This window comes from Rutidosis leptorrhynchoides, chromosome 5, assembly GCF_046630445.1.
Source record: "Rutidosis leptorrhynchoides isolate AG116_Rl617_1_P2 chromosome 5, CSIRO_AGI_Rlap_v1, whole genome shotgun sequence".
NCBI classification, from domain to species: Eukaryota; Viridiplantae; Streptophyta; class Magnoliopsida; order Asterales; family Asteraceae; genus Rutidosis; species Rutidosis leptorrhynchoides.
Window position 1 is genome coordinate 40317796 of NC_092337.1, and position 23286 is coordinate 40341081.

At 34.4% G+C, this 23286-nt stretch overlaps 1 protein-coding gene across 1 annotated transcript in view; it reads left to right on the forward strand.

Annotated features, from left to right (window-relative positions):
* Positions 1–6638: 6638 nt before the first annotated feature.
* The window catches only part of LOC139848538 (uncharacterized), a 54374-nt gene continuing 37726 nt past the window's right edge, over positions 6639–23286 (forward strand). The window contains exons 1-2 of the mRNA XM_071838266.1: positions 6639–6894; positions 7155–7365. Of these exons, the coding sequence (XP_071694367.1) occupies positions 6724–6894; positions 7155–7365 (382 nt within the window). The 5' untranslated portion in view covers positions 6639–6723. The remainder of the gene's footprint in view (positions 6895–7154; positions 7366–23286) is intronic.

Below are 23286 nucleotides of genomic sequence, written 5' to 3' on the forward strand. Positions count from 1 at the left end.
TGGAAGTATTCTTGATTTTATGAAACTAGAACTTGTAGAATTTATGAAGAACACTTAGAACTTGAAGATGGAACTTGAGAGAGATCAATTAGATGAAGAAAATTGAAGAATGAAAGTGTTTGTAGATGTTTTTGGTCGTTGGTATATGGATTAGATATAAAGGATGTGTAATTTTGTTTACATGTAAATAAGTCATGAATGATTACTAATATTTTTATAATTTTATGAGATATTTCATGCTAGTTGCCAAATGATGGTTTCCACATATGTTAGGTAACTCACATGGGCTGCTAAGAGCTGATCATTGGATTGTATATACCAATAGTACATACATCTAAAAGCTGTGTATTGTACGAGTACGAATACGGGTGCATACGAGTAGAATTGTTGATGAAACTGAACGAGGATGTAATTGTAAGCATTTTTGTTAGATAGAAGTATTTTGATAAGTGTCTTGAAGTCTTTAAAAAGGGTATGAATATATATTAAAACACTACATGTATATACATTTTAACTGAGTCGTTAAGTCATCGTTAGTCATTACATGTAAATGTTGATTTGAAACCTTTAAGTTAACGATCTTGTTAAATGTTGTTAACCCAATGTTTATTATATCTAATGAGATGTTAAATTATTATATTATCATGATATTATGATATATTAATTTATCTTAATATGATATATACACATTTAAATGCCGTTACAACGATAATCGTTACATATATGTCTCGTTTCGAAATCCTTAAGTTAGTAGTCTTGTTTTTACATATGTAGTTCATTGTTAATATACATAATGACATGTTTACTTATCATTTATCATGATTAAACATAGTGTATCAATATCTTAATATGATTCATATGTATTTAGTAAGACGTTGTTATAACGATAATCGTTATATATATCGTTTCGAGTTTCTTAAATCAATAAACTCAATTTTATGTATATAACTCATAGTTAAAATACCTAATGAGATACTTACTTATCATAATATCATGTTAACTATATATATAATCATATATATGTCATCATATAGTTTTTACAAGTTTTAACGTTCGTGAATCACCGGTCAACTTGGGTGGTCAATTGTCTATATGAAACCTATTTCAATTAATCAAGTCTTAACAAGTTTGATTGCTTAACATGTTAGAAACACTTAATCATGTAAATAACAATTTCATTTAATATATATAAACATGGAAAAGTTCGGGTCACTACAATTGTACACCCCCAAAGTGACCGGTATGACGATGTTAGCAGGGAGTGTACAGCCGGTGATCCGTTCGCAGAGCGTTTGGCTAGTTGCCAACATCTCAACCGATCTCTTTGCTTTGTTACCGGTGATTAGGGCGAACAGATTCTCAAGTGCGGTTCCCTAAACGGCGCGTTGCGACAGGGAGTGTTTGTATGCCGGCGGCACAGCCTGCACAAGGAGCTCAGCCAATCATGCGTTTGTGGCAGCCTTGGTGACATCCTCGCTTCCCGCATCGATGTTTAAGATTGGGCTGGTTTTCAAAATGTCTAGAGTTTGAGATTGCTGCTTCTCTGCTAGACTGTTATCGTTCAGCATGGACTTTAGCTTTTCGATCACTTGTTTCTCGACGTCGGCTGAGATCATTTTGGTGATCATGTCGGTGTCATTGTGAGACGATCCGATGCCGCTTGAACCACCAGTTTTAAGACCAAGAGTGCTGAGCTTCAATCTATCTCCACCGAGCGGTGATCCCTCGTATGTATCCTCGTCGTCGTCAGAGACATTCATCTCATCTCCCGACGCGTCACCGGAGTGAATGTGGGCGATTGATTGTTTCTGGGGTTAAGGTGGTTCCACCGGTGGTGAGCTTCCTTTGTTTAGAGGTGGTTGAACGTCGTCGTTTATTCCTTTCTTGCTTGCCGTTTCGCTACTTGGTTTCACTGTGTTGTTCGTACCTTTAGGTGGCGCCATTTGATCAAACCAAAATCATCTAGGAGTAAATAGATTTTGGGTTTGAGTGCTTGATTTGGGAAAAAGAGATGAATCGAATGTTTTAACTCCAATAATTGTGCAAAGCCCGATTTGGAATTTGGATTCCAAGGGCGTAAAATAGTTGATCGAATTAACCTTATTCGATTAGAATCGAATAAGTTAATATCTAAGAGTAGGGATTAATTCCGACGATGATCGGAGCACCGGTCGGAGTTGAACTAACGACTGGAGTAATGCTATCGTAATTGATTTGGGCAGAGTAACATTAATGCATCCAGTGTTGTTTGATTGATGATCTTGCTCATGTATTTATAGACGTTAGGAGGGAATGGTGACGTGGCACATGTCCCTTTCATGGTTGCAACGAACTTTGCCAATCTCAAGGAGTGACGTGGCACCTGTCCTTTTCATGGGAATAATCGAACAGATCCTAACGAACTTTCCTAGATTCATGGGCTGACGTGGCGTGCAACTTGTTTGCATGCTCGTTTCGGGATGAAGTGTCTGTTCCTGGACGGTGCACTTCATTCGGGATGGCATGTTCGACCCAGGAAGGTGGCCTTATGTCGGGTTGGAATACCGAACCGGGAGGTGGTGACGGTGTCGGCGGCATGTTGGTCCGGCTAAGGCATCACGGTGCTTTCAGTCTAGCCGGGAAGGTTTTACTTTCTATTTATTCCAAGTGTTTCTTCACGGTTAATCATCATGACTAGCTACATGATGCCGGTTACGTGTATGTCATCCGGGCTAGGTTTTTATATGCGTTCCCGACTAACCGTTTGCCCGACTTTGTATGAGTTGCTGAGATGATGCCGGATGACTGTTTGGGAAGTGATCCTTCGTCCGGGATGGAGCGTGTCGGGTAAGGTCCTAGCCGGTTGCTATATATTAGTGTCGTTTTTGAGACGAATCGTTATGCGTATCATTACTTATCGTGTCAAAATATTAAATCATATGGAGATTTAATTTTAAAATAAGTCGAAATTTTCCGGGTCGTCACATCATTTGCTTCGTGAGCTTCATGTTCTTACTCCTACATGTCCAACAATCTTATGTGATAACAAGAGTACACTGTTTTTAAGCCAAAATCCTGTCTCCAACAAGCGATCAAAACATTATTGACATTGATTTTCATTTCATTAGAGAACTTGTGGCATCAGGTAAACTTTATACAAAGTTTGTTCCTAAATCGCTTCAGCTAGCAGATATTTTTACTAAGAGCTTACCTCGACCTTTGTTTGAGGCTTTTCGCACCAAGCTTCATGTTGGACCTCCACTAGTTCGCTTGAGGAGGGGTATTAAAGATAAAATAGGCTAGTATTTATATTTTACAAAGCTTATATACGTTTATGTAATTCATTGTATTCTAGAATATTGTATTGATGAGTATAAATACAAAGTCATACATCTTCATTCATTAAGGAGATTTCATTCTAAAATCTTCCCAACACCCGTTAAGTACTAACTCCGTATAACTTTTGTATGTAAATATTTAAATTTGTTGTTACAATATATATTATTATTATATTATGTATATATTAATATTAATATTAATTAATATTAAATATTTATATGGAGTAACGCCAAATGAAGCATGAGACACAAGTTCAATTCTTGGTAACGTCCAAGATCGAATTAATTGGGCCCTTAACTAGAAGTGGCGCCAATGTGCGCAATTTATCCAGTTACGGGTCTCGTCGCTCGGGGGGTTCGTCATCCAGAGGTTTTACTCGGTAGTGGGGACCCAATGTGATTGTCGCAGGGGAAGTTTCATGTGCGAAAAAAATATATATTAATACGGAGTATTAACTAATATTAATTATAAAAGTAATATATAAAGGGGATACATTATTAAAACGCTTAATATAATACGGAGTAGTTTAAAAATGGGTTAAAAAAATACTAGTGTAGACTATAAACTTATTGTTTACATGTCATTATTAACTAATCTAAGTTTTGACCTGATAAATTTTTGTTAAGCTTACGTGACGATGACTTAGCTCATACGAGGCATTTTGATGAAATTTTATTGATGGAGAATGAAGTTAGTGATTTTTTCATAAACTTTGTGTGATTTCATAGTAAACACTTGTAAATGGAACGTAAAGAGTAATTTTGTATAAAGTAAAAATGAAAATAAAGTCAAAATTTAACGTCATCTTTTAATAAAGTTAAAAAATATAACATAATAGTTATATTTATTTTTAACAATTTTTCTCTTATTTAATTCTCCTTCCCAATCATCAAAAAAATGTCAAATATAATTCAAAAAATGTCACATAATTTAGTTTTACTGGTCCAGTAAATAACTAGTCACATTTTATTTACATTAACACACATTTTAAAACTTTATTTATGATCTATATTTTTAAGGATATTTAACTAAAATCGAAATAAAGCTAACAGTATGTGAGTGCTTTCTCTTCTAAAAATCAACCATTCTTTTTGAGTGGAGAAGAAAACTAAATCTCCGTACACAAAAAATTTGTTATCGACCAGTTACCATTGCTTCCTTCACCATATAAACATCCGTACACAAAACCTTTATCAAAAACCAATTGCAATTGATTCCTTCACTATCAAATTCAATCATCTTTTCCTTTTTTTTTTTTTTCCCTTTTCTTTTCTACATTTCTCCTCACCTTTTCCTTTTTTCTTTGACCTTTTCTCCATTTTCACCTTTTACTTGTAGCTTACGTGTTTAGTTTTTGCCAATAATGATCGTGAATTGAAGTTTATATATATATATATATATATATATATATATATATATATATATATATATATAATATAAATACGGAGTAGTTAACTCTTTTTTTTTTTTTTTTTTTTTTGCTTTGCAAATTTTTCTTCACCTTTTAATAGTTTTGATAGATAAATCTTATCTTTTAGAATAGACAATTAGATTATCAGTTCTAATGCAAATACATACTCCATCTCAATTTAAATATCCATTAAAAAAGGGGGATGATTCTCACACACACTTTTTTGATTCTCATATACCAATTTAAAGAAATGGAGTATTATTAGAAGAGTAAAAGATTAAAATAGGTGTGTGAGGATCAAAAAAGGGTGCGTTAGAATCATCTCCCATTAAAAAATTATGTACAGCTTAAGAAAATTACGTGTCAATATTTTGATCAACTTAAATTTCTGATAGGTTAAAATAATGAACCTATTTTTAGACGTCTAATAAGAAAACCAAAACAGTTGATCGTGAAGTTTATATACGGAGTAGCTAAATCTTTTTTTTTTTTTTCCTTTGCAATTTTTTCTTCACCTTTTAATTAAAAGTTTTGATCGATAAATCTTATATTTTAGAATAGACAGTTAGATTATCAGTTCTAATGCAAATATATACTCCATCTCAGTTTAAATATCCATTAGAAAATTATGTACAGCTTAAGAAAATTACGTGTCAATATTTTAATCATCTTAAATTTCTGATAGGTTAAAATAATGAACCTTTTTTAGATGTCTAATAAGAAAACCAAAACAGTTAATTTGAGACATATAGAGTATTACGATTACGATAAATGGAGTACGTAATTGTTATCAAAACATGTATAAATTCAAGTTACAAATTTTGTTTGACCAAAATATTTAGAGAGAAATTATACACTTTATTACTTATTAATTACAAAGAATTTTATAAAAACTGATGTGGAACCAATGAAATGAGGTGAGAGCAAGGTTGAAGAAATCGGAACTCGGAGAGTTCTCGACGGGACTATTTCTGGGAGTTCTCGGAGAACTAGGGGAGTTCTCGGCTATTGACTTTCGTTGACTTTTGGAATGATTTTTATGATACCCGAGATTTGACTGATTTAACCGAGATTTGACCGATTTTTGGCTGAGAAACTCAATTTGTCGGTCGTTTACCGATTTTTTGGCCGATTCCAAAACGAGAACTCGACAGCAACTCCAAAACGATTTCTTGGCGAGAACTCGGCCTATTTTTTTTTTTTTTTTTATGTTTGCAACCTTGGGTGAGAGACACAAGAGTGAGAATAAACAAACAATCAGTTCTTTGACAAATCAGTTTGTAAACTTATTATGTACAAACATTTTTTTTTTTTTTTTGTAAACATAGCATTCCTAATGTCTAGAACGCCCTAGCCATAATTAAAAGGTTCAATTTAGAATTAACATATTTTAAAAGGTTCAATAAGTTACCAATGTTGATTATCAAGGATCAAAACTGTAACTTATAAGATTAAGGAGGTGATATTTTAAGTACTGTATTTGATAGATACACTCACATCAATGCAAGTTCAACGGTATAAATAATTATTGTATAAAAAAGTAGATATACGAGTGGATTTATCATCACCTTACATTGAAGTGTAATAATATATATTCAACATTCAAATTACTTCCTCCATCAAATATATACATTATTTAATTATTAATGTACAATTTATGATGAAAGAAGTAATTTGAATGGTGGATATATATATATATATATATATATATATATATATATATATATATATATATCAACTGCTTAAATTAAAGTATTTGAAAAAGATGAGAAAGACTCGGGACTGACTACGACTACGAGTCAACCGTCATTTTCTTTTTGCGTTGCTTCAATTTCTTTTAAATTCTCTAATATTCTATATTCTATTCTACATATATAAATAATAACTGTAATATACGTAATGAAGTGAAGTCATTGATCGATTAGGTAAAATAAAGTATAATTGTCATCAGTTAGTGAATACGTATCGTGCATATTGTGTTGTGTTAATCTGTAATGACGTCGAAGACTACGGCAGCGAAGGAGCATGTGACAGAGATACGGCGGACGAAGTTTTCGATCGGCGGTGCACCGAATCCGTTAACGGAGGATCTTCATCAAGCCGTTAAAAATCTTTCTGCCGAACTTTATGCAAAAGATATTCATTTCCTTATGGAACTTATTCAGGTTTTCTATTTCTCTATTTATTCAATATTTTTTTATTTATAATTAAATTAAATTACGTAGTGCTTTTGTATTATTTGAAATAACAGTAAATTAAACGATTGTTGGTTTATGCCTAAATTATGGACTACATCTATGAACACAGAATAATTATTAAGTACGATGTTTGCTTTGTGATTTAATTAGTTAGAATAATATAATATCTAATATAATATAATTAATATAATTAATATAATATAATTAATATAATTGTTGTTTAACAGAATGCTGAGGATAATGAGTATTCTGAAGATGTTGATCCATCATTGGAGTTTGTTATTACGTCAAAGGACATAACCAATACCGGAGCTCCGGCGACATTATTAGTTTTTAATAATGAAAAAGGATTCTCGCGCAGGAATATTGAGTCCATTTGTAGTGTGGGGCAATCAACCAAGAAAGGTCTACGTAAGCGTGGATATATTGGTGAAAAAGGTGCCTTTCTTGCTTAATTTATTTTCAGTAATAATAAAATATTTTACTTATATATATATACTAGGTTTTTAAGCCTGTGCGTTGCACGAGTGTGTAAAAATCTGTGCAAAAAAATATAATTTGCAGTTCATATTGGTGTTTAAAAGAGCCGTGGTGTTGACAAATTTTAAAAATTCTTTTAAGTTTAAGAGCCTGTTGTGTTGACAAATTTTAAAAGTTCTTTTGATTTTAAGAGCTCGTGGTGTTGAAAAATTTTAAAAGTTCTTTTGAGTTTAAGAGCCCGTGGCGTTGACAAATTTTAAAAGTGATTTTGGGTGGTGTTAGTAACTTAATGTCTACAATTTTTTTTCTCATCATTAATATCTTTTTAATTATTATATATAAGTTATATATAATTTAAATAATTCACTAAAATCACTTTAAAATAGACATAAATGTTATAATAATAATAATAATATAGATATGGATAGTCAATTTTGGTGTATACATATAGTCAATTTTGGTACACAAAGTATGTATTTTTATATTGAGATTTTAGGCTATAAATACTCATGAATGCAAGCATTAAACTTGCACCATTTCACACACTTACAAAGTGTTTCTTTCTTTCTCCATTATCATCTTTGTTCTTACACTTCATTATTAGTATTCTTAATCAAGAATCAAATCACTAAAGGTAGTTATAAGCCTACTGAATTATAACATCAAGAATCAAACCACTAAAGGTAGTTATAAGCCTACTGAATTATAACACGTTATCAGCACGATAATCTTAATACTAAATATGGTTGGCTCTGCCACCAAAATGATATATGGTCGGTTATACCACCAAAATGATATATGGTCGGTTATACCACCAAAATGATATATGGTCGGTTATACCACCAGAATGATATAGGTCGGTTATACCACCTGAAAAAATATATGGTCGACACTGTCGCCAAATTTTCATTTATGTTTACTAATATTTATATTTTTGTTATATAACATTTATTTATGATTGCTTACACATGGTCGACACTGTCACCTACTTATCATTTATGTTATATTAAATTTATGTTTAATGTTTATATACTTATGAATATAAATTGACTCTAATTTATCATGATGTTTGTTTTAATTTTTGATAATAGAAAATGTCGAATCTGGAAAAGCTTAAATTTACTCCTTTAGAATCAACTGGAAACAACTACATGCCATGGGTTATAAAAGTAAAAATGCATCTTAAATCAATGGGCATTCTTGAAACCATAAATGAAAACAACACTTGTTCTGAAAAAGAACAAGCTACGGCATGTTGCTTTATTCATCAACATATTGATGAATGCTTACAAAATAATTATGTGACTGTAGAAGATCCCCATGTTTTATGGGAAGGTCTCAAAAGCAGATTCAATAATCAAAGAGAAATTTTACTTCCAGCTGCAATGGAACAATGGAGAACATTAAGGTTCCAAGACTTTAAGAAAGTAAATGAATACAGCTCAGCTCTGTATAATACATGTTCACAACTTAAATTCTGTGGACATGAAATTAGTGATGCAGACATGATGGAGAAAACTTTCTCCACAATGAATGCTGCAAACATCACAGTGCAAAGAAATTTGAGAATGCTAAAGTTCAAAACATATCCTGAACTTAATTCATATCTCTTAGTTGCAGAGCAAAATGATGAGCTATTAATGAAAAATCAGCAATCCCGTCCTACTGGTACACTTGCAATCCCTGAAGCAAATACTGCAAATAATTATAAACAGGGACAAGGACGCGGGCAAGGTCGTGGTTATAATAACCATCACCATCATCATGCCAAAAGCCATAACTATGGTAGAAACCATCCTTATGGTAATGGTAATGGGCGTGGACGTGGTCGTGGTCGTGGCCGTGGTGGTCAAAGAAATAGTAATCCACGAAAATATAAATATCAACCACAAAACAAGCCCATTAAACAAGATGTTGAAGAAAATTCTTCTAAAAATTCTGAAGAATCTTGCTACAGATGTGGTAGAATGGGCCACTGGGCTAATACTTGCCGAACATCTAAACATCTTGTTAAGATGTATCAGGATTCGCTGAAAGATAAAGAAAAGGAAGTAAACTTTGTGGATAACGTCGATCCAACAGTCACTGAGAAACCATCTGATTTATATGAAGATTTCTTGAATGTTTAAGTTGTGTGTCTTTCGAAAAATAAACGATTTAATATCGTCTGTCTTTGTCATTATGTTTGCTAAATGTTTCAGTACTATCTATTTGCGTTTAAAATATTGTGTAATATTAATGTACTCACTATTTATTTCTTATATATGAAGTTCAATATGAATTTTGCTGGAATACAACATCAATCAAGTGGTGGAGATCTCTGTATAGCAGACAGTGGAACTACACACACTATACTTAAATCCGAGAAATATTTTATTGATCTAAAACCAACGGAAGGAACTATACATACAATATCAGGACCTGCTAACTTGATAAAAGGGATAGGAAAGACAAATTTCATACTACCAAATGGTACAAAATTTTTAATAAATGATGCCTTATTTTCTCCCAAGTCAAGCAGAAATTTATTGAGTTTCTCCGACATATACCTTAACGGGTATGATTATCAGTCAGTGACAACAGAAAATGAGAAATATTTAAGTATCACTGACAAGAGTCATGTGGTTGAAAAACTGCCAAGACTTAGTTCTGGATTACATTATACACATATAAATGTACCAGAAATACATATGATAGTTAACGAAAAATATATTGATCCTGGTGTATTCAGTTTATGGCATAACAGATTAGGCCATCCAGGATCAACAATGATGAAAAGGATTATTGAATGTACTCATGGACATCCACTAAAGGATAGAAAAATCCATCATGATACAATGGTTCCATGTACATCTTGCTCTCTTGGAAAATTGATAACTAGACCCTCACCACTTAAGGTTGAGAAAGAATCACCAATGTTTCTTGAAAGAATTCAAGGTGATATATGTGGACCAATTCATCCACCATGTGGACCATTTAGATATTTCATGGTTCTAATAGACGCATCTAGCAGATGGTCTCATGTTTGTCTGTTATCAAGCCGTAATGTGGCATTTGCAAAATTTCTTGCCCAAATTATTAAATTGAGAGCTCATTTTCCTGATTACACCATTAAAAGGGTGAGACTTGATAATGCTGGTGAATTTACATCTCAAGCATTTAATGACTATTGCATGTCTATAGGAATTGTTGTTGAACATTCTGTTGCTCATGTGCATACACAAAATGGTTTAGCCGAGTCATTGATTAAACGTTTACAGTTAATCGCTAGACCATTGATAATGAGAACAAAACTCCCTGTATCTATATGGGGTCATGCAATTTTACATGCTGCTGCATTGATTCGCATCAGACCAAGTGCAAGTCATAAATATTCCCCCCTACAACTTGCTTTTGGTCAAGAGCCAAATATTTCCCATCTTAGAACATTTGGTTGTGCAGTGTATGTTCCAATTGCGACACCACAACGTACAAAAATGGGTCCTCAAAGGAGGTTGGGAATATATGTTGGATATGAAACATCTTCAATATTAAGGTATATTGAACCTATGACAGGTGACGTTTTTACAGCACGTTTTGCTGATTGTCATTTTAATGAAACATTGTTCCCTAGATTAGGGGGAGAAATGAAAAATAAAGAAAATGATGTTTCATGGTGTGAACCTCAATTAAAGTATCTTGATCCTCGCACAAAAGAATGCGAGACAGAAGTTCAAAAGATAATGCATATACAAGAACTTGCAAATCAATTGCCTGATGCATTTACAGATACAAAAACGGTGACAAAATCATATATACCAGCAGTAAATACTCCAGCTCGAATTGAAATTCCAAAAGCTGGCAATAACGTCACTCATGAATCTTTGCCACGTCAGAAACGTGGAAGACCAATTGGTTCAAAGGATAAAAATCCTCGAAAAAGAAAATCAGCTGATAATGAAGTAAAAGAAAGTGTTCAAGAAGAACCACAAATCAGTACTCCTACTGCAGAGGAGATTGATGATGTCAATACAGAAATTGCAATCAATTATGCATATTCAAAAATATTATGGAACCGAAATGAAATGAAAAATCTTGATGAGAAATTTTCATTTAATGTTGCGTATGACATCATGAATAATGATGATGATCCAGAACCAACATCTATGGTTGAATGTCAAAATAGACATGATTGGGCTCAATGGAAAGAAGCAATACGAGCTGAATTAGAATCACTCAATAAAAGAAAGGTTTTCGGATCCATCATTCTCACTCCTAAAGATGTGAAACCTGTAGGATACAGATGGATTTTTGTCCGAAAAAGAAATGAGAAAAATGAAGTTACAAGGTATAAAGCTAGACTTGTAGCTCAAGGTTTTTCTCAAAGACCAGGAATTGATTATGAAGAAACTTATTCCCCTGTTATGGATGCAATTACTTTTAGATACTTAATCAGCCTGGCAGTTTCTAAAAATTTAGAAATGCATCTCATGGATGTTGTGACTGCTTATCTATATGGATCACTTGATAGTGATATATATATGAAGATACCTGAAGGATTTAAGGTACCAGAAGCATCAAATGCAAAACCCAAAGAAATGTATTCGATTAAATTACAAAGATCTTTATATGGGTTAAAACAATCGGGACGTATGTGGTATAACCGATTAAGTGATTACTTGATAAGCAAAGGGTATACAAATAATCTTACTTGTCCTTGTGTTTTCATTAAGAAAACAACATCCGGATATGTGATCATAGCTGTTTATGTTGATGATCTTAACATCATAGGTACAAATAAAGAGATCCATGAAGCCATTCAACTTCTAAAGAAAGAATTTGAAATGAAAGATCTCGGAAAAACCGAGTATTGCCTTGGTTTACAAATTGAGCATATGCCTAATGGTTTACTTGTACATCAAACAACATATACTGAAAAGATTTTGAAACGTTTCAATATGGACAAGGCAAAACCATTAAGTACTCCTATGGTTGTTAGATCACTCAATGTTGAAGCTGATCCATTTCGTCCATGTGAAGATCAAGAAGACATTCTTGGACCAGAAGTACCATATCTTAGTGCAATTGGAGCTCTTATGTATCTTACAAATTGTACAAGACCTGACATTTCTTTTGCAGTTAATTTGTTGGCAAGGTTCAGCTCTGCTCCTACCAAAAGACACTGGAATGGGATCAAACACATATTTCGATACCTTCGAGGAACTACTGATTTAGGATTATTTTATTCTAACGAATCAAAACAAGATTTGGTTGGTTATGCAGATGCAGGTTATTTATCTGATCCACATAAAGCTAAATCTCAAACTGGATATGTATTCCTAAATGGAGGTACTGCAATATCATGGCGTTCTCAAAAACAAACACTTGTTGCTACATCGTCAAATCATGCCGAAGTGATTGCATTACATGAAGCTACTCGGGAATGTTTTTGGTTGAGATCAATGACACAAATCATTACTGATTCTTGTGGACTAGAACGCGATAAAAGTCCAACAATTATCTATGAAGATAATGCAGCTTGCATAGCACAGATGAAAGAAGGGTATATCAAAAGTGACCGAACCAAACACATACCTCCTAGATTCTTCTCATACACTCAAAATCTCATTAAGGACAACGAGATTGAAATGAGATATGTTCAATCCAGCAAAAACTCTGCTGATCTTTTCACGAAAGCACTTCCAACTGCTATTTTCAGAACACACGTTCATAACATTGGCATGAGACATGTTCAAAAGATGTAACAGCTGAAGCGATGTCTACTTGAGGGGGAGTCAACTCCATGCTGCACTCTTTTTCCCTTAGCTAAAGTTTTTTCCCACTGGGTTTTCTTTAGCAAGGTTTTTAACGAGGCAGTAATTTATAGTTGATCTTCAACAAAATAAAATTGCTATCCAAGGGGGAGTGTTATAATAATAATAATAATATAGATATGGATAGTCAATTTTGGTGTATACATATAGTCAATTTTGGTACACAAAGTATGTATTTTTATATTGAGATTTTAGGCTATAAATACTCATGAATGCAAGCATTAAACTTGCACCATTTCACACACTTACAAAGTGTTTCTTTCTTTCTCCATTATCATCTTTGTTCTTACACTTCATTATTAGTATTCTTAATCAAGAATCAAATCACTAAAGGTAGTTATAAGCCTACTGAATTATAACATCAAGAATCAAACCACTAAAGGTAGTTATAAGCCTACTGAATTATAACAATAAATTATTAATATCTTTTTAATTACGTATAGTTTGTGGTATTGTTATTAAAATCACTAAATAGTTTTAATATATGATAAAGTGTTAGGTTTTAGAGCTCGTGCGTTGCACGAGTGGGTAAAATAATTAAGTTTATCAAACAATTATTGTTGTGACCTATATATAGAATAGTGTCAATAAAATGTGATATGATAGATTTTTGAGCCCGTGTGTTGCATAGTTGTTAAATAAAACTATTAAAACTTAGTTGGTTATGTAACTGATATGGTAGATTTTTGAGCCATATATATATATATATATATATATATATATATATATATATATATAAGTATTTGTTTGATAAAATGACTTTAATAAGTGTTCCATTCTTTCTTCAACATCAACAGTTCTCTCAAAAAACGATGACAAATCAATCGATAACACACCATCAATACGTTAAGACTACATATACTAAATAACTAACGTTGTGTTCTCCAGTTTCTTTTAAGTGGAAAGAGATGAGAATGAATGAGAAGGAGAAAATAATGATGGAAATGAAAGTATTATAATATATGTTACATTTGTTCTTGAGTTGAAAGAGATGTAACAGAATTGTTTATCTATATTTATAATTATGTTTAATCAATATTAATAATGTGGGTCTTTCCAATATTAAGAATCACTTTTGCATAAATTACCTAATATTATTTATCATTTTTAATTTTTTAATAATCTTTAAAAGAATATATTAAGGCAACAAACAATAACAACACTATTCAGATCATGCTAACATCGGACGTACATAATTGGAAGATTTCAGTAAACAAAGTTTATTCTATAAAACAGGTGATAACGTCAAATTTACATCCGAATAGAATAGTACATAATTAAATAATAAATAATGTATTCCTTTTATATATATATATATATATATATATATATATATATATATATATATATATATATATATATATATATATATATATATATATATATATATATATGTATATATATGTATATATATATATAAACCAAAAGTTTTTTGTGATCAATATCGGGAGCTCATCATTAGAAGTGATCAATATCGGGAGCTCATCATTAGAAGTGATCAATCACCCATTACAGTTGAATTGGCAGGAGCATATGAATGGATTGCCAAAGATTTGGAAGCCCAAGCAGCCCACGAAGCTATTGAAGCAACAAGGAGGTTACAAATTATCATGGATGGATCTTGCAAAAAGATTGGACAGTTTTTCAATTAAAGAGACTGTTCCGGCCAGAAAAGAAAAAGGACAGATTTATTTCTACACAGATCCAAAGAAAATTTTTGAAGAAGAATTTTCAAAGGAAAAACGGAAATGAATCGTTTGTCAAGAAGACAACAAGTGACAGAAACTGTCACTAATAATGCACCACCAACTCAAGAAGATCAAATCAGAGATTATAGGCTCAATCGAAGAAGAGCTTATAATTGGGGTAGAAGATTGCAGAGAAGGCCCTACAGAAGAACACTGGAAGCCCAGTTAAATCCTGATGATCAACTAGAAGTTTCTCGACAAAGGAGAGCAGGAATTGTACCTGCAGAAGTGCTATATGGTAGTACAGGACAACCTACCACTCACAAAGTTTATGAGCACTACTCGGAAAGAAGAATTAGATGTGCTGAAGATGACCAAGTAGAACTTGGTTTATGCAATGAACAGAGTTACCATGTCTTACGACAGGCAGGAATTCAACACATACATCTTGGCGTATTTATGATAAGAATCCATACTCTTCATCGTAGGAGTGCAGGAACAATGGCACTTATGGTATTACGTGATACCAGATGGAGAAATGAAGTGAGCATAGTGGGAACCATGGAAGTTGATTTATCAGCAGGAACTCAGCTGGTATACATGGTTCCAGACATGATGCTAAGTCTGAAAGATTTCTATAATCACATTCAAGTGGTTATACAAACCCATGGTTATGAAGATTGGCAAGCTGGTGAGAGCAATCTTATAATCTCAATGAACTTAATTGGGCGAATGACAAACACAAGTTATGCGGGGTTTGAATACAATGTTCAGAACGCTGTTGAACACTTAGCAACCAGTGGTATCACTGCGATACCACGAGAAAGAAGATCAATAGAAGATCTTGAGGGAAGAAGGTGGAACCTAAAACCCACAACATCAACATCGGTACGTGTTCCATCAAGAGTGGAAGTGAATACCAGGCTTGACAGATCTATAAGCCTGAGATTTGATAACCACAAAAGCAAACCACAACCACATCGGTATTCAGTTGACGGTAATGACAGAGAAATCCACCAAGAAGTGGATGAAGATGAAGAACAGCTGATAAATCTGTGTATTGAGCAACAAGGTGAAGAAATTGCTCATAAACCATTTGATCCCTTTTGTTCATGTGAAATCTGCATGGAAGAAGCCCAAAGAATTAATGAAGAACCACTTAATCCTAAAAAGAAGGGAAACAAACCCAAAAGGAATAGAAGAAAGAATGGTGAAAAATGGTCCACTCTTGGACAGAATTCTGGAAAATGGGATTACTATGTTAATTATAGTGCCCCACCAGAAACAACACCGATTGAAGAAATTGTTGCAATGGGATGGGATGACCTTGACACAGATGATGAAAGGAATAATCAAAATGAAGGAAAGGTAGTTATTCAGGAGAAGAATTGTGCTGAACTCACAGATAACACCGAAGAATTTCTGGAAGAAGTTAACAACTTAAATTACTTGGGAGAGAACTCAAGTAATAAAAGGCAAGAAATGCCATGGGAGCACTTGCACAGAATTTTAAAAGCACATTCACATGATGAGGAAGGTATAAAAGAATTCGAGAAACTTGAAAAACTCAGAATTGAGCATAATAAAAGAGTAGCAGAAGATTATAAAGCAAGTCATGATTTGATGCAAATCGGACCAAGTCATTGGTGGGATAATTCTATCACAAAAAAGAGCCAAGAAGAACCACCGGAGAATCCATTTTATCAACAAAAAGAAGATGAACCTGTTGCACCTGAATATGATACTGATGGCCAGTATTATGAAGAAGAACCAGTTCAACTGAGTATTCATGATGCTATTGCTGATTTCACAACAGAAGCACTTGAAGAAGAACCCACCCATCCATCAAATTATTGGGATATATTTGGATTCCCAGAAACAGATGAGGAAGATATGATGGAAAACGAGGAAAACATATTGCATGACAGTTATGCAATAAGTCAAGATAAGAAGGGAGTGAATGAAGCAACTACTAGCCACCAAATATATCATATACAAGAAGACGAAATGGATTATCCGAGATTGAAGAAGATACAGCAAGCTTTTGAAGCTGCTTATCCAGCGACATCAGAAACATCAGGCATATACAATCCCCCAACGGATCATACACAAGATCCTGCAACATACCCTCCAGCTCGAGGAGATCCCAGAACATTGCCATATCCAGGACAAAATAGCGGGAGAAGAGCTTTCATGGGAGGATACGGTGAACATCATAATTCACAGTGGACACTGCCACCTGCACAAACAGAAAATGGTGTGATGCTTGTGTTACCAACAGATCCAGGATTGTGGCCAGATGTTATATCCAGATGGGAGTCGATCACTATTAACAATATGAATTCAAGAACATGGAGAGATGCCAAGGAAGTTCTACTTTATGTAGAAAACCTCTTGGGAGAAAACGAGAAGGTAATGTGGCAGCAATGGAGAGTAGCATTCCCAGATGCTTATCAAGCATTGGAGGCAATGTATTTGGATCCACAAAATATCACCTCTCAAGTTCGGCAAATCATGATCTTTGAAGATCCATATAGAGGATCTACTGTAGTGCAAGAACAAGCATATCGTGACCTGGAAAGAATCACATGTAATGATACGAAGGATATTTGGAATTTCTTGAATGAATTCCGAATACTTGCAGCAAAGTCTGGGCGAATATATTTTCCAGAAACAACCAATAAGTTGTTTACGAAATTACCGCAATCTTTGTCCAGAAAAATTGAAATTGCTTTTTGGGAAAAATATTCAGGAGTCACAGCAGCAGTTTTACCAGCCATATATTTCATACATTCATATGTTATGAATATGTGCACTGAGGCTGCTCTTCAAAAGGAGCTGCGTGATTTGTCCATATGCTCCATGGTGCATATACCAGGATTTTATAAATCAAAAAAGAAGTTTGGATTGCGAAAATCCAGAACATACAAAGGAAAACCACACAAAACCCATGTGAAGGTCTTCAAAAGCAAATATAAGGGTGACAGAAACAGAATTTCCAAATGCAAGTGTTATATTTGTGGAAAAGAAGGGCATTTTGCTAGAGAATGCAGAAGTTCTACTGGAAACATAGCTCGAAAATCAGTTATGGAAAATCTTGACCTTAAGGAAGATTGGGACATTGTATCAGCAGATCAAAGTGATAATGATACAATATACAGCGTCTCTGAAAATGAAGGAGGATCAACTTTCCAGAATATTGGAGCTATGGTAGAAGATGATCCATTGGAAGAATTTTGTTTCATGATGTACCCAACACCTGAAGATCAACTGCAGAAAGGTTCATGGAAACCAAACAAAGACCTCCCACCTGAAAGTCAAGTATGCGACCACAGCTGGCAAGAAAATGAAATTATTAGCATAACTCTATGCTATTTCTGTTGCATACAAACAACTGCAACCTCAAGATTACACTGTCTAAAGTGTAAATTGACTGTTTGTGGTCTATGTGCTTTTAACCATCTTGGTAAAAAGATTCAGATAAAAAGACCATTTGAAAATATAATGGAAACCTCATCATCGACAACACAACCAAATGATTTTGTTCAACTCTTGAACAAAAAGGATGAGGAATGGAAATCAATGGTTCAACAACTTGCAGAAGAAAAGATGGAAAGAAAATTCATGGAGGAAAGAATGAAGACTGAATGGGAAAGAGAAAAGATACAATTTCAAAAAGATATGGAATACATTACAAAAATTCAGGATTCGGAGAGGCAAGAATACAAACTTGAGCTAAAAAGGTTAGCTGAAGAACTTGAAAACGAAAAATGGAAGCATAAACATGAAGTCAATATGCTTCAATCAAATATGGAGAAGGAACGCGACAAGTATGAACAACAGATTTGCCACTTGAAGCAAGAAATACAAGATTTGGTAAACCCAGGATATTCACAAGAAGAATATCCATCATTACCAAAACATCAGGTTAATGTCTTACTTGAAGATGAGGTAGTTAAATCTTCAGTAACAACAGAAGAAGTGAAGAAGAAAAGGGTTACAAACCAACTCTATAACGTCGAATTAGAGTTTGACATTCCAGGAATCAAGTTGTTCACACTTTAAGTCAATTATTGATACAGGAGCAACATCATGTTGCGTCAATAAATCTAAAATCACTATCGAAGCTTTAGAACCACTTGGCAAGGCAGTTTCATTCAGTGGTCTAAATGGAAGCGAATGGGCAACTCACAGAGTCAAGGCAGGAAATTTCCTCATCGGAGGAAATAAATTCAGAATCCCATTGATCTATGCTCTGAATATGAAATCCAATGATGGCATTGATATGCTGATCGGAGCAAATTTTCTCAGATCAATGAATGGTGGAGTTCGAATAGAGGGAGATGAAATAACCTTTTACAAGAAGGTTACAAAAATCAAAACTCAGCCAACAACTGAAATCGAAATTCCGGCAATCCGAGAATTAGCAATGAATGAAGAAGAATATATTCAGTGTCAAGAATATATCTTCTTTTCCCGGGAGGATGAAAGGAGGCTACATTCCGATTTCAAGCCAATTTTGGAAACATTAAAGAAACAGGGATACATTGGTGATGATCCCTTGAAGCATTGGAAACAGTATGGTGAATTGTGCAAGTTAGACATAATCAACCCAGATATTACAATCCAAGATAAGCCATTAAAACATGTTACTCCAGCAATGGAGGAATCTTTCAAGAAACATGTGAATGCTTTACTGGAAATTGGTGTTATAAGGCCATCAAAATCACGACACAGAACTATGGCCATGATTGTAAATTCTGGAGTTACCATAGATCCGAAGACTGGAAAAGAGATTCGGGGTAAAGAAAGAATGGTCTTCAACTACAAAACTCTGAATGACAACACATATAAGGATCAGTACACTCTGCCAGGAATCAATACGTTGATTCAAAGAATTAGAAACGCAGGAATATATTCAAAGTTTGATCTAAAATCAGGATTTCACCAGGTTGCTATGGAAGAAAGTTCAATACCATGGACTGCATTCACAACTCCCACAGGGTTGTATGAATGGCTGGTTATGCCATTCGGATTAAAGAATGCCCCTGCAGTTTTTCAAAGAAAGATGGATAAATGTTTCAGAGGCTATGAACATTTTACTGCAGTCTACATTGATGATATCCTAGTTTTCTCAAAAGGTATGAAGGAGCACAAACAACATTTAATGCAAGTCTTGGAAATTTGTAGAAGTAATGGATTAGTGCTTTCACCCACAAAGATGAAGATGGCGGTTCAGGAAATTGATTTTCTCGGAGTTACTATTGGGAAAAATTGTCTGAAGCTACAACCACACATAATCACAAAGATTTGTGATTTCAATGAAGAAAAGCTAAAAACGAATATTGGTTTAAGGTCATTTTTGGGAATCCTAAATTACGGAAGAAAATTTATTCCCAAATTAAGCACATTGCTAGGACCATTATACGAGAAAACCACACCTCACGGTGATAAAAGATTGAAGCCATCTGATTTCAAATTAATCAATGAAATCAAAAGGAAAGTGAAGAATTTACCAGATTTAATGATACCACCAGAGGATGCATACATAATTATAGAAACAGATGGATGTGCAGAAGGATGGGGAGCAGTATGCAAATGGAAGAAAGGCAAGAATGATTCAAAATCAAGTGAATCAGTTTGTGCATATAACAGTGGCAAATTCAAAGTTGTTCAATCAACAATTGACGCCGAAATTAATACCCGCATTGAAGCATTAGAAAAATTCAAGATTTACTATCTTGATAAGAAGGAGATCACACTCAGAACAGATTGCCAGGCTATCATCAGTTTTTACAACAAAACGAACTCAAACAAATCATCAAGAGTTAGATGGATGAGATTTGCTGATGCAATAACTGGAATAGGCGTTAAAATAAATATTGAACACATAGATGGCAAAAACAACATTCTGGCAGAATCACTGTCACGTATAATTAACTTTTATTTTGCAGAATGTATTCAGGAGAACCAGCCCAACAGAGAGGAAAAGGGAAAGCTTATGCATACAATAATGGAAGAAACTACATTCCAGCTGGAACAACTAGAACAAGATTCACAGAAAGGGAAGCCGAGTTACGCAGACATAATCCTACTTTCCAACAAATGCCAAAAATTTACGAAGGAATCTCGTTCTACCAACCGGCAGACAAAGCTGAACAATATCGGGAGCTCATCATTAGAAGTGATCAATCACCCATTACAGTTGAATTGGCAGGAGCATATGAATGGATCGCCAAAGATTTGGAAGCCCAAGCAGCCTACGAAGCTATTGAAGCAACAAGGAGGTTACAAATTATCATGGATGCAAGAGCCCAAATGTGTTGGGCCAGAACAGGAAGAGACAACTATTGGGGAGACCATTGGCCCGAAGTTAAAAACCAAACACAGAGAATGCGAGATATACTCAGGGAATTGGAAAAGATTGGGCAGGAATTGTCCAAAAGCCCAATTTGAATCATTAAATGATCCAGGCCCAACTTCTAGACGATCTAGAAGGTATGACGCAAGGGCTGACGTTTTTGCTAGACGACCAAAGAATCTTCATAATTAATGGGGACCACCCATTATCATCTGTTTAATACGTGTGCGGTGTAAAATTTAAAGAAACAAAAGTGGTGGAGCCCAGTGTGCCGAAAGTCTTCATCGTGCAGATAAATAATTGTTTCTTTTGTTAGTGCGCTTAGTGCGCCATTATTGTAATTTTTATCGTTTTTCATGCTTGCTTTGCCTATAAAAGGCCACTTCTTGTATCGTGTTAATCATCGATTACACACACTCAAGAAAATCACTGTAATATTTCCTACTATCAATAAAATATCTAAGGTTCGAATTATATTTCCGCTTTCTTATTAAGATTAGAACTTGTTCTTAGTAAGATAAATTCGATCAAGAAAATATCTGGGCAATTTTCTTGAATATCTAAGGTCATTTTCTGGCAGTCCTACCGCTTTTTAGGATTAAGTGGTTCTTCATTAATTCTTTGGGCTTCTTCCATGCAGATTTCACATGAACAAAAGGGATCAAATGGTTTATGAGCAATTTCTTCACCTTGTTGCTCAATACACAGATTTATCAGCTGTTCTTCATCTTCATCCACTTCTTGGTGGATTTCTCTGTCATTACCGTCAACTGAATACCGATGTGGTTGTGGTTTGCTTCTGTGGTTATCAAATCTCAGGCTTATAGATCTGTCAAGCCTGGTGTTCACTTCCACTCTTGATGGAACACGTACCGATGTTGATGTTGTGGGTTTTAGGTTCCACCTTCTTCCCTCAAGATCTTCTATTGATCTTCTTTCTCCTGGTATCGCAGTGATACCACTGGTTGCTAAGTGTTCAACAACGTTCTGAACATTGTATTCAAACCCCGCATAACTTGTGTTTGTCATTCGCCCAATTAAGTTCATTGAGATTATAAGATTGCTCTCACCAGCTTGCCAATCTTCATAACTATGGGTTTGTATAACCACTTGAATGTGATTATAGAAATCTTCCAGACTTAGCATCATGTCTGGAACCATGTATACCAGCTGAGTTCCTGCTGATAAATCAACTTCCATGGTTCCCACTATGCTCACTTCATTTCTCCATCTGGTATCACGTAATACCATAAGTGCCATTGTTCCTGCACTCCTACGATGAAGAGTATGGATTCTTATCATAAATACGCCAAGATGTATGTGTTGAATTCCTGCCTGTCGTAAGGCATGGTAACTCTGTTCATTGCATAAACCAAGTTCTACTTGGTCATCTTCAGCACATCTAATTCTTCTTTCCGAGTAGTGCTCATAAACTTTGTGAGTGGTAGGTTGTCCTGTACTACCATATAGCACTTCTGCAGGTACAATTCCTGCTCTCCTTTGTCGAGAAACTTCTAGTTGATCATCAGGATTTAACTGGGCTTCCAGTGTTCTTCTGTAGGGCCTTCTCTGCAATCTTCTACCCCAATTATAAGCTCTTCTTCGATTGAGCCTATAATCTCTGATTTGATCTTCTTGAGTTAGTGGTGCATTATTAGTGACAGTTTCTGTCACTTGTTGTCTTCTTGACAAACGATTCATTTCCGTTTTTCCTTTGAAAATTCTTCTTCAAAAATTTTCTTTGGATCTGTGTAGAAATAAATCTGTCCTTTTTCTTTTCTGGCCGGAACAGTCTCTTTAATTGAAAAACTGTCCAATCTTTTTGCAAGATCCATCCATGATAATTTGTAACCTCCTTGTTGCTTCAATAGCTTCGTGGGCTGCTTGGGCTTCCAAATCTTTGGCAATCCATTCATATGCTCCTGCCAATTCAACTGTAATGGGTGATTGATCACTTCTAATGATGAGCTCCCGATATTGTTCAGCTTTGTCTGCCGGTTGGTAGAACGGGATTCCT